The following is a 12,341-nucleotide window of genomic DNA, read 5'->3' on the forward strand; positions in this document are numbered from 1 at the left end:
CAGGTCAGCTGGCTAGGAACCCTGACCAGCCAGATCCTTTGTGCCAGGAGCCCTGAGAGACTCAGAGATCTTCCCATTGCCCACAATGAATGTGTGAGTGCGCTGAGACTCCCAGGCATGGAGAGCAGAGTGGGAAGGCACGTCCTATGCATGGCAAGGTCCCCACGCGCCATGGGACCCACCAGTATCTCTAGGTCCTGCCACCCCAGGGGAAAAATAAAAGTTAATGATGGTTTTCTGGTGGGCAGGAAGCTTCTTCTTATCTAATAACAGGTTAGTGGCTCAGGGAGGTGGCAGTGGCCTTGGGATTCTCTCATCTTTCCAGTCACCAGGCCCTCCTTTGAGCCCTGCACTCCTGCTGCCAGGACTCAAGGAGCAAAGGGTCAAGGAGGGACTGGCTGCTCCCTGGACTGGTCCTCCTGAACCTGAAGGGCAGCTGTACAGCCATCACGGTTCTGTCCTCTAGAATAAAGGCTTTCTTCAGACCCACAACCCATCCCAGCCTCAGGAGCCACCGTCTCCCTGAACCTGCTCCAAGAACCTCCTGGGACTCCCTTTTCGCTGCACACACTCTGTGGGTTGGACTGAGCAGCCCTGGGGCCTGGCGAGGTCTGAGGGTAGGAGTGGGCCAGCTGTGGCCCCTGCAAGACCCTGGCCATGGCTCTGTGCTACATAGGCAACAGCGGAGCATGGCTGAGGCTGCAGGCGTGACAACCCATCTGGTCCCTGTGCCTCTTCCTGCCAGCCACTGGGCTCCACAGTCCCCCACCTGTGTGGCATGTACTCTGCTGGGAAGTCCTGCTCAACTCTGCTTTTCTCTAGCCTGCTGTAGCCCAAGCATCAGGACCTTCCCCTCCTGCCTTTCTGTTTTTTTTAAACTCTCTTAAGAAGAAAAGGAAACGTGTGGCCCTCTGCTTCTCATCTGTAGGACAGGAAGGAGAGGGAAAAGCTGGTGGTTGAGGCTTCCGCTTGGGATGATGACCAGATACACTGGCCAGGGTGGCTTTGGGGGGTGCTCCCATGGGAGGGTCTCTGGACGAAGGACTGGGATGGACAGCACTGATGCTGGCCAAGGACAGAAACACAATGCCTCCCATGCACACCCAAGACCTCAGCCCTCACCCCTGCTCAGCAGCATAGATATGAATGCTGGGAGCTGAGCCTCTGCCCCCAGCCACATGCTGGCCCCTCAGACTTCGAGGGTGTGCATGTAGAGGCCATTTGCATGGTAGCAAGACCCCTGTGCCATGTGCACCCCCAGTCTGCCCCGGGATTCTCTGGGTGTGCACACACCTGTGGACCTGGCTGTGGGGTGGGGGAAGCCAGTCTCTGGGGGAAAAGTGGGGGCTGGAAAGACAAGGGGGTCCAAGGAGCCTTCAGGGAGGGGTGCAGGGGCAGGTGCGGGAGCCACCCCTCATGCAAGGCAGGCACCTGGGAGCCCCAGACAGACTGTGTCCCATGTCCCTGTCTGAACCCCCCTCCAAGCAGTGCCCCCAGGGTACTGATGCGTGGCTCAGGCCGGCTCCTCCCACCTAACGGCCTTGAGGGGCCCAGAGGACCCCTCTGGGGCACCACCTGCTCAGGAAAGAGCAGAGGTGGACAGAAAGCCGGGCCTCTTGCCCCAGAAAGGGATGGGAGACTGCAGGCCTGTGCACGGTCTATCTCCGGAGCTCCTGTGTAGGACAATGTGTGGGGTGGGACGCGGCTGTCCCCTCCCCCTGCCCAGCTTGTGTGTCTGACCTCGTGTCTGTCTTCACAGTTGTGTCTGTGGCTCCCCACCTTGCCCAGGGAACCCGTCCCAGGACCCCTGCGGACCCCAGGACATCTGCCCCACCCCACTGCCAAGCCAAAGAAAACAAGCTCAGGTAAGGCAAGGGGCCCTGGGTCCTCTCAGGCTCTGCCTGTCCCACCCCTGCTGAGTGGTGCCAGGAATGGCAGCACAACCTCCACCAGCAGCCACAGCTGTGACTGCCCCCCCCCACCCAGTGGCTCAGAATTGGTCCCTTCGGAATGCAGCGTCCTGCTTAGATCAGTCCTCCCAGAGAACAAGCTCTAGGACAAGCAGAACCCCCAACCTCCCCCCCTCCCATAGGCCATGAGTGGCTCAGTTGGGCCTACACTGGCCGGGGACACACTAGCCTCAGTTCTCTTGATACCAGAGGCCCACACTGCAGAGATGATGCCCCAGACACTCCTGGGCATCCAGGGCCCAGCCCTGGGCACCCGAGACAAGATGCACCTCACTCACACCCAAGCCTATAACCACCCCAGAATACACACCCGGGCCAGCGAACATTGTCACATCCCAACAAGCATAACCCTAGGACCAGCCCCTCTTCCTACCTGGGCTGGACAACATGGTGACACCCCAGCCTTGCGACAGGGCAGAGTCCCCAGGACCCATGACTCCAGGGAGGAGGACTTCGGGAGAAGCAGCTCCAAGGCTCCCGAGGGAAGAGAGGGGGCTCCAGGTGCCCCAGGTTGCCACCCCCTATTTGCCCCGGGGGGCTCCCACCTGCACAGGGGTAGGCCTGAGGTAATGCCTCCGATCCCACAGCATACACACAAGTTCCACAGACCCGGAAGCCCCCACTTTTCTCTCACCACCGGGGAGGATATTCGACAGCCCGGACAGTCGCAGATCGGAGGGTGCACCTGCAGAATCCCCTTGGACATAAGCGTCTTCAGACTTTTCCCTGCGAGGAGAGCCGAGGCACGACCGGTGAGGGAGCGAGCGGCGCAGCCAGAGCCCGCGCGCGCGGGCACACTTCCGGGCGTAGTCAGCTGCAAGGCCGGCCCCCTCCCGGCAAGTGTACGAACACCCACCTGTGTCCGACTTCCGAACCCGCCACCCAGCCCTGCCGCCCGCCGCGGCGATCTGCAGAGCTCAGAAACTGACGAGGGGCGGCCTCCTCCCCCCTCCTCCCGCGCTCCACCCACTCGAAGCGGCCCGCGGGAACCCGGACCAAGGCGGAGGAAGGTCGAGCCGAGCGCAGGTGAGCCGCGCCGTCAGGACCTGGGGCTGCGCCTGACCCTGCAGCGGGAAGAGGACGGCCACCGCAGAGCCGCAAATCCAAAGTCGAGCGATACTGGGTCCCCAACTTTCTAACTCCCCCCATCCCGGCGCCTGGCGCTAACCGCGCTTCCCTCGCGCGCCGGCTCAGGGTCTGCCCGTCGCGCCTTTGGAGCCAGACTCCTGCTGGAGCCCAAGCAGGCCGCTCCCAGCCACCGCAGTTCCAGCTCTGTGCGCGCCCTCGCCCCGACGCGCGCCCCCGCGGCCCCTACCTGCCAGCGCCACCCCTACGCCTTGCCCTTCCCTCCAGCAGTGCGCACCCGTACCCCGGCCGCATGTGTGCCCCTCTACTCCCGCCAGAACTGGTGGCTCCGCGCCCGGATGTGTGTGTGTGTGGGGGGGGATGTCCTGCCCAGCCGGCCCCCGCCTGCTCTCTTGAGTTCCCATAAACTTCCCCTGAGCCTCAGGAATCCCGCAAAGACCTTCGGAGCAGAAGGAGCGGCCAGCTAGTGCGCATCAGAGAGCCAGGGCACCGCGGCTGGAGCCGGGGGAACCGTGGAGGCCGAGGGCGCTCTGCCCGGGGCCAACGAGGCGACTGCGCTGCGGCGGGGGGCTTGGGGGTGGTGTCCCTGCGGCAGCCCCGGAGTCACAGCGCCCTCTCTGGGCGGTGATGGAGTCTCCCAGGTGGCAGAATGAGTGGGGTCCGGACCCACGGGTCTCCCGGAGCATAGGGGTGGGACTGTAGCGGCCCGCGTCCCCACCTCGGGCGCACCTTTGTGGCGGATGCTGCGTTTCCAGTCCTTGGCCGTCTCGCGGCCGCTGACGAACTGGAACTCGTTGGGTGTGAGCCACTCGCCGCGGTGGCGGATGGACGGCCCCTTGCTGCCCTGGCAGAGTTTGCGCACGTAGAGCAGCGCGCGGTTGGCGCCGCACTCCACCTCGATGCACGGCTCGCCGTTGTCCAGCAGCGGCTGGAAATCCGGAGCAGCGGTCGCAGTGCCGGAGAAGCGGTCGAGGGCCAGGGGGTCCCGGGGCAGGTGGAAGTGTGGGGCGGCCTCGTGCAGGCTCAGGTATGCGCGCGGGGCGCGGAGCGGCGGAGCCAACAGTGCCTCGTAGCCGGCGGTCGCAGCGGGGAGCGAGGCTGCAGGGGGCAGGGCGGCCACGGCGGGCAGCGGCGCCAGGTAGCCGGGCAGCGGCGCCACTGGCAAGGCTGCCAGGGTCGGGTGGAAGGTGGCGAGGGCCAGGGCCAGGTCTTCGCGGCCCGGGAGCTCCTTCTTGACCGCCGGCATGGCGGGCCACTGGTCCTGCAGCCTGGCTCTCTGCCGCCAGCACAACTTGTTTCAGCCCAGGTCGGAGTTGGGTCTCGAGGGCGGGGGGCCCGGGAGGCGCCTGGCCGCGCGCCCGCCTTTCCCGCTACTGCGCCCCGGCGCCGGCAGCCGGGCCACCTCGGACCGCTGCCCGGCCGGTTGGCGGGGCCTCGGCTGCCCGAGACATGGTGCTACTATCGATCCCGAATCGACGTGCCGGATGCCGCAGCTCCAGGGCCCTGGGGCTCCACGGGGCGCCGGGCCACCTGCGCCCGCGCCCCCTGGGGCGGCCCCGCGCCCCGCTCGCTGGTCCGCCCGCCAGGCCGAGCAGGGCAGTGAGGAGTCGGGAAGTCTCGGGCCCCGCGCCCCGCCCCGCCTGGGGGTCCCAGGTCCCCAACCAACCCCGCCCCACCCCGCCGCCCGGGCGGCGCACCCGCGTACACTGGCGCGCGCCCGCCCGGCGGGGACTTGGGAGACTCCCGCCGCCGCCGCCGCCACAACTTGGCCCATTTAAACGGCCCCGGCGCGGCGGGCGGGCGGGCGCGGGATGCAGCAGGGGGTGCGTGACGGCCGACCGGGCTCACACGGAGGGCGGCAGGACAGGGCTGCACCCCCGCCCCCATTCTCGAGTGGTCGAGGCTGGGAGGAAGGGAGACCCAGGGTCGGGGATGGAGGCGGGCTAGCGACATGCGGCCCGCACCGAAAGCGCCCTATGTAGAGGGAGTGCGGGACTCCACGTGTCCCGGCGCAGGACCAGGACCGGGAGTGGGCTCCTGCGGGAGGAGGGGATCCGGGATTGGCCTGGCCCGCAGGTTTGGCGGGTGTGTGAGTCTGCAGTTCTGGGTAGGAATGTGCACGGTGGGTGGTGAGGATGGCGTGGGGGTCTCTGCACCTACAGGGCGTGGGCGGATTTGTGGTGTGTGGGTGTGGTCGGCGCACGTCTGCCCGAGAGAGCTTGTGTTCTATGAATAAGAACCGTCACAACTCTGTGGATTGTTGCCACCTTACTATGCACTTGACACGTCTTAGTTCAAGATCAGGCCGTCCCCATTTTATAGAGGCGGAAGGAGAGACACAGAGAAGTCTCTGTGAGATCTGCTGATGTCACAGCTGTTTCAAATCCAGGCTGACTCGAGGACAAACAGAATCTGAGCCATGGTGTGGGGGCAGGAGAGTGGGCTGGACCCAATCTGCGTGAGAAATGGGGGCGTGGGGAGGGCAGGCAAATGTGGGGTTCCCTACCAGGAGCAAGTCTGGGGAAGGCCCTGCTACATCCATGTCCACCTCAGGGCCTTTGAGAGAGCAGCTGAGCCTCAGCCCAGGCCTGGGATGAGGACGACTTGTGCCCTGGTGGTCGGCCCACACCTCCGTGCACGTCAGCGTGTCAGCTGTGCAGTGGGAGAATGAGGAAGACAAGCCAAGGAACCTGTGGCTTTGGTGACACAGGCTGTGTTTCTCTGGTATGTCGTTTTGGACAAGCTAGAAAGTGGCCTCAGATCCTAACCCCTGCCTCTCTGAGCCGTACCTTGGCAGGGCTCCTGTGTGGGCATCTCCCGACCAGGTTCTGGGGCTGCATCATAGGAGTGCTGGCACGAGCACCTTGTGCAAGGGAGGGGCTGGGAGTGGGGCACACCACCAGCACCCACCTCCTGCCAGATGCCTGCCATCAGCTGGGCGACCATTTGCTTCCCCTCACTGACACACGCTTCTCACATCATCCTCAACTGAGACACCAGCTGACCCCAAGACCAGCCTGGGGAGAGAGGTCTGGGCTCAGAGCAGGAATGTGTGTGGGAACCAGTGCACCCCAACCTCTGCACCCCTCTTCTGCTTCCTGCATTCCTTGTACATTGTCTGCCCGGGCTTAAGGGCCAGATGGGAGTGTGGGTGTAAATGTGAGCGCCCCCTCCTTGCTTCGCCAGCCAAAGCCCATTTCCCCATATGAAGCCTGAAGCCCTGCATGTGCCTGACCCCAGGTGGGACAGTTTGGGAGCTCCCCCCACGGCCCTCCCTGTGGCCTGTGTCTTGCTGTGCTGCCTCCATGTCGAATGGCTGCAGGAGGCTGTCCCTGTCCTAGAGCCAAGGCACACAGAGGAGCCGTCGTGTCCGTGCAGAGGCACTCGGGCTTCTGCTGGGGGCCAAGTGGAAGGCCCATGCGCCCACTGTCTGGCCACAGCCCCGACGCTGCTGCCAAAAGGCCGTTGGCCGCACCCAGCTTTTCTCATGCTTGCTGCACCTTCCCTTCTGAGCCTCGGGCCTCCTCACCCGAGCTTCACACTGGTTTGGGGACAGAAGGCTGGTGAAGCACACAGAGATCTGAGCCGGTACCACTCGGCTGCCAGGCCAGGTCTCCTCCAAACTGAGCCTGTAGGGGGGACCTGCCTCTCCTTCTGCAGGACCCCTCACTCATCACTGTGGTTAGGGAGCACCATGCGGGGCCCAACTGTGGCTTTCAGAGGAGGAGTTCAGCTGGCAAGGTGTGGAGCTAACCTAGCTCACTCAGGACACCATCTGGCTCCACCCCTCTCTAGAGAACCAGGGTCCCTTCCGGAAAAGAAGGGACTGAGTCCAAAGCTCACCGGAGCCCCTCCCAAAAGGCCACTCCTTGACTCCTCAGAGACCGACCCCCTCTAGGGGCTGTTCAGGGCCTTGGCTGATCAGGGCAATTCACCCCCACCTGTTTCCCCCCGGGGGGAGGTCAGAGCCATTTTCCCACTGGGACGAGGCACTCTCACTCCTGGACATCATACCCTGGAGGATCTGCTCACTTCTTCCCACCTGTCCACCTGTGTCCTGTTCTGGTACCTGGGCCCACAGGCTCCTCTGCACTTCTCAGTCTGCAGCCAGAGGCTAGAGTGACAGAATTTTGGCGCTAGAATCCTCCGCCCCCCATCTCCTGCCTGGCGCACCGCAGGGAGAGCAGGTGGGGTCTGCGGCCACCGTCCTTCCTCCAGCCTGCGGAAGCCCCGCCCCTGTTCAGCGGGCCTCGGCGGTGCTGTCGCTGCTCGAGGTCCCCCTGCTCAGGGCCCTCCGCCGCTGGGCCGAGGCGGCCGGAGCCGCTGCTGCCGCCAGGGAGGGGGAGGGGGTCATAAATAACCCGCGGGGCGGCGCGGCCGGCGGTGCAGACGGTGACCCGAGACGTCCCCAGGGAGCACGGGGGCGGCCTACAGACCCTGCTGCCCCCAACCCAGGCTCAGCTGGGCTTGACCGACCCCTCTCGCGCTGCTGACCCCATCCACAACTGGTGCGCCTGCCAGAGCCCTCCTTTCCACCCTGCAGTGCCTGCCCATGCCTCTATCCAGACTGCACCCCGAGAGCCCCCTTTTCCTCCATTCCTTCACCAATCAATCACTTATTGAGCACCAAATGTGGTACAAACCGGGGAAGAGAGGTCCAGAGGGGAGGGTGGAGGACGAGAGTCTCTAGGACCACAGGTGCTGAGGTGGGCCTGGCTGGCCCTCACCTGTGCTCATCCAGGGTGATCCAAGGGGCTGGAGACAGGCCTAGACGCGTGCCCAGACACATGATGACATGCAGGGGCAGGTCACAGTGGCCCCACAGGTGTGCCGTAGCTGACACTGAGCTGTGAGGAAGCACAGACACGTACCCACACAGCACCCACAGCCACCAACAGGCGCATGCATTCTCAGAGGACACAGCAACCCACCTGTGTACTCACACCGAGACACCCCGGTGTGCATGACAGCAGCTCCAAGAGCTGGATGCACAGGACAGGCGTGCACAGATGCTGACATCACCAGAAACACGCAGTGTGTGTGCTAACTTACACAACACCTTACATGCTTCCCCCACATGTGGGCTCAGTGTGCAGGAGCTGGGGGATGGGAACCACAGGACGGGAACAAGTGAAAGGGGGCATGTGCCCTCCAGGGGCCCTGGGAGCAAGACAGTCTGTCCCATGAATGGTCCCAAGGCCAGGCTCCACTCCTCCTCCCTGCAGACGCTGCCAGCCTGCAGCCTGGACCTGGCCTCAGCTGTGAGTGGGGCACGGGAGGAGCCCTGGAGGTGGCTGCTTGCCCTGCTTGGTAGACATGGGCACGGATGCCTGTGCTGTCCTCATCCCTGTGGCACAAGCCCCTGCAGCACCACGATTGTCCCTCTTTCAGATGCCAGGTCAGGGTGACAACTGGAGCTGAGGAGCAGAGCTGGTGCCCAGCACACAGCCTTGGGCGCCAGTTCCATTCCACCCCATGTCCCTGGGATGTGCCATATGGGGCCAAGTGTGAGGGAAGAGCAGGTCTGGACCTGAGATGGAGGAACACCCATGTGCTCAGGTGTGTCCATCCCATGTTCAGCAGATGCCCCTGCTCGTGTATGCCTATGCTGTCCTCGTCCTGTGACCAGGCCTGCTGTCCACGTCACCTTATGCTCAACACAGATCCTGCACGAAGGCACTGGGGACCCATGCTTCTCATTGTGGGGTCTAGGCCCTGGAGGGTCCTTCCCAACCGTGCTGGCCATACATTGATTTTGCCTGTTTACTGGTCTTGGCCTGGGCAGACCTGCGAGCACTCAGAACCCACCACAGTCACAACAGCAACACAAGGTCGTGCCATCCTCTGAGCCACAGGGCATCATTCAAGCCCCCTGGGGCTCAGGTGGGCTCTCAGGTGGAAGTTGAAGAAGAGGGGACATCTGGGTGGAGACCTTGGATGCAGAAAGCCTTGAGGGAAGCTGGCAGGAGCCGAGGGTCTGGGGGGAAGAGGGTGGTCAGAAGTGGCTGCCCCCAGGCACAGGCTGCACAGGGAGCTCCCTGCTAGCAGTTGGGTCACTGACAAACCCAAGTGTCAGCATTCGAGGCTGCATACAGGGCCGTCCCAGTGAGGTCCCTCGCTGTGGCCTCCTGGCACCCATGGCCACAGGCTTCTTGAGCAGGGAGAGAAAGCTCGTAAGCCCAGTAGACTCTGCGGGCCCAGACTGGCGCTGCCCAGGCTGTCAGACGAGGTTGGAGCGCAAGGGCAAGCGTGCTCTGTTCTGAGGTCCATGCTGGCAGTGCTGGGGTGGCTCAGAGACCCCAGGACGGCTGCCCCTTGCTCCCACACCTGCATGAGGAAGCAGATGCAGACTCCTGGTGAGGTCTGGAGATCCTGCCTCCCAGCCGTGACTGCCTGGGCATTCAGGCCCCTGTCCCATGCTCCTCCGACGAAGGGCCTTCTGGGTGCTGCGTGCAGGGGTCATGGGGCATTTTGTTCTCTGTGGCCTTGGAGTGCGGAACTCAGGCACAAAGGAAGCTGATGAGGGCTTCAAGACACAGACACGCAGCCTGAGGTTCCTGGAAACAGCTTCCTGGGTAACGAGTCCAGGCACAGGTCCCAGCACACACCTGGAGCCGATCACAGTACACTTGCCCGTGCCCCAGGATGGCCTGTGACACAGAACGGCAATGTCCACACAGCACACAAGAAGTGTGCACCCCTCATGGACTCACCTGCTGCCTCATGGCCAGTGAGGGGCCAGAGGTATTGAACTCAGGAAACTCCTGTAGCTCTGGGTTCCCATCCATGTTTCTGTATTTAACGAACGTGGCACCACAGCAGAGTTCTCAGAGGTGCCCTGTGCAGGTAGCTATATGTTTTGGGGTTGGCACACCCATGCCAGTAGGGCTGCAGCTCCCCACATGCCTGGTGGGGCGGGAGGGGGGAACAGGCGGGTGTTCTGCCTCTCACACACAGTCCCACCGGCAGGGTCACCGGGAGGGCCAATAGTCACTTTGTCACCTGATTTGTCATGTCAGACATTTTCAGAAGTTGCAAGCTGAGGTGGACAATGAGTTCTACCCCATTCCCACCATTGCTCTGGCCCAAGCTAGCTTTCTGAGGTCACAGACTTAGCCTGACCCCAGGCGAGGCCAAATCCAGGACTCCCACTGCCAATGGGCCCATTCCCCCACAGGCAGGTTGAGTAACATCGTGTGGGGTGCACTGATGTCCGGGTGTGAGGGCCCTGTTTTACTGAGACCGGTGAGCCTTCCATGGGGCCATCTCGCCGTCTGTGCCTTTGTAGTGTCACAATGGGGTGGCCCTGCACTTGGTGCCATGAGAGCAGGCACTCCAGAGTTATGTATGGTGCCCCTGCTGTGACCCCAGGAGTGGGTGCGCTAAGGGCCACAGCCCAGTGTTGGTGGAAACCTGGAGGGTAGCCCACGTCACAGGCCAGTCCTGAACCTACCACGGGCAGTGATTCCAGGCTCCATCCAGGGCCACACTTTCCCCAGGGTGTTTAACAAGGTCCCAGGCTGGCTGTGGGGACATCCCACCTGCAAAGTGGGGAACTGGGCAGACTGCTTGGAGGCCCCTGAGAAGTGGGAGGAGAAGAGGCAGGTGGCGGAAGTGGAGCTGGTGTGAGGGTGGTTTTAGTTCTGCTGGAGGGGTGTGGCACCCGAGTGTGGGGCCCTGGTGCTCTGCCCTCAGAGGAGCCCATGCATCGATGCTCTGTGTACACGCAGATGCCAGTGCTGTGGGCTCCTCTTCCAGAACAGACCATCCTTCTGGACCCAGTGGCCTTGCCAAAGCATGCGCGTTTGTGCGAGTCAGCAGCTGAGTAGCTGTCTGAGATCCAGTGGGTGAGTGTGGGCTCCTGTGCCCCTGGAGCCCAGACACATGACATGTGAATTCCTAACTGAGGAGCAAGGTCAGGATTGGGCTGGGTCATCCCATCCTCCAGCTGGGACATGGCCTCAGTGCATTGGATGCTAACGTTCTGCTTCCTGCCTCTGTCCCATTCGTGCCTCCACACCTCAGGGTTCTGTCTTCCCAGGTGGTGCCTCACTGGGTATGTGATGAGCTGCTCACACCCTGAGACCCTCAGAGCGGACATCCGTTCCCTCACTTCTCGTTCCTTCCTTCATGCCCTCTTCTGCCTCACCCACCCTAAAATATGGGTGGGGGGATGGGAGTTGGGGGAATGATGGGTAAGTAAATGGGTGGGAGGTGGATTCCACCCTAGGCACTCTTCTCTTTGGTAGGTACTTCTGTGGTTTTCTTTACAGATTATGGCCCCGAATTGCTAGCTTCAGTCCAGACACTCAAGAGTCTACAGTCTGCCATATGCGTCCCCCTCACGGTCCCCAGTGCCCCTTTCCCACTGCTGTGTTGTCATCACCATCTGGCTTTCAGTCACCCAGAGAACTGACACGCCCCTGGACTCCTCGTTGACCAAGCTGCAAGCCTCGTGTGTGCTCCCTCCTAGATCGCTGTCTCCATCATTGCTTCCATGACACCCAGATTCTGCACCAGCTCACCCAGTACCTGATGGGCACATCTGGCCTCCCTGGGGAGCAATCCAGGCTCCCTGCCCTCCAGGCCTGCCTCTACCCCCACTTTCCGTCTGTTTGTGCCCCGTCTGTCTCAGCACACCTGAGTGGCTGCCTCTGCCAGGAGCCCCAGTCCCCAATATCATTGTTCTGACCCTCCTGCCTTTGTGGGCCCCTCCTCCAGTGAATATTTTTAAATCACATTTTACAACTATGTTGTTATAAAGACGAATGTAATCCATGCTACATTCATTATTCGATATTTGTTATTACTATATTCTTTTTTCTTTCTTAAAATGTTTTTTTTTTTTTTTTTTTTTTTTGGTCCCTAAAAATACTAGGGGTCCAGGTGCTATGCCTGCTGTGTCTGGTGGCAGTATCAGCCCTGCTACCACCTACTGACCTGGAAGACTCAGCAACTCTGCCTCCTCCAAGAAACCTCCCAGGATTGCCTTGTCCTGTTCCCCACCCCCACCCCCACCCCGGACCCCGCGCCCAGCATGTCAGTACATACTCTGGCCCCAAAGTTTTCCTGACATGCTGCCAAGGCCCTGGGCAGACCAGGGTGCTCAGAGACATTCCAACTGAATGGATCTTAGAGTGGGCGAGAAACAGTGGCTCCGAGGGGCCAGATGGAGCTCCCTCAGGGGTGCTGATCTGGGGCCTCACTGACAGGTGATGCTGGCTGGCTGGCTCAGAAGCTGGCTGGAAGTGTCAGCAACCGGGGAAGGTGCTGTTGGCAGTGACT

The 12,341-nt window shown here is 62.2% G+C and overlaps 1 protein-coding gene and 1 long non-coding RNA gene across 7 annotated transcripts in view; one reads left to right on the plus strand and one right to left on the minus strand.

Annotated features, from left to right (window-relative positions):
• Positions 1-4,904, minus strand: part of SAMD11 (sterile alpha motif domain containing 11) — an 18,940-nt gene extending 14,036 nt beyond the window's left edge. The window contains exons 1-2 of one of the 2 annotated variants that reach the window (XM_019712046.2): positions 3,786-4,904; positions 2,605-2,696 (exon numbers count right to left, since the gene is read on the minus strand). In XM_019712046.2, the coding sequence (XP_019567605.2) occupies positions 2,605-2,696; positions 3,786-4,302 (609 nt within the window). In that variant the 5' untranslated portion in view covers positions 4,303-4,904. The remainder of the gene's footprint in view (positions 1-2,604; positions 2,697-3,785) is intronic. The other variant, XM_019712045.2, reaches the window with a different exon arrangement.
• LOC109434795 (uncharacterized) lies at positions 2,814-11,845 on the plus strand. Of its 5 annotated transcripts, XR_012497126.1 has the most exons (5): positions 2,814-2,996; positions 5,610-5,780; positions 10,787-10,903; positions 11,098-11,251; positions 11,306-11,845. It is a non-coding gene; the product is annotated as an uncharacterized LOC109434795 (long non-coding RNA). The 5 variants fall into 5 exon arrangements; XR_012497127.1 differs by lacking the exon at positions 5,610-5,780 and having other exon boundaries at positions 2,815-2,996; XR_002135869.2 differs by lacking the exons at positions 2,814-2,996; positions 5,610-5,780 and adding an exon at positions 3,947-4,083.
• Positions 11,846-12,341: the final 496 nt, after the last annotated feature.

The sequence above is a fragment of the Rhinolophus sinicus genome, linkage group LG06 (genome assembly GCF_036562045.2).
Source record: "Rhinolophus sinicus isolate RSC01 linkage group LG06, ASM3656204v1, whole genome shotgun sequence".
Lineage (NCBI taxonomy): Eukaryota > Metazoa > Chordata > Mammalia > Chiroptera > Rhinolophidae > Rhinolophus > Rhinolophus sinicus.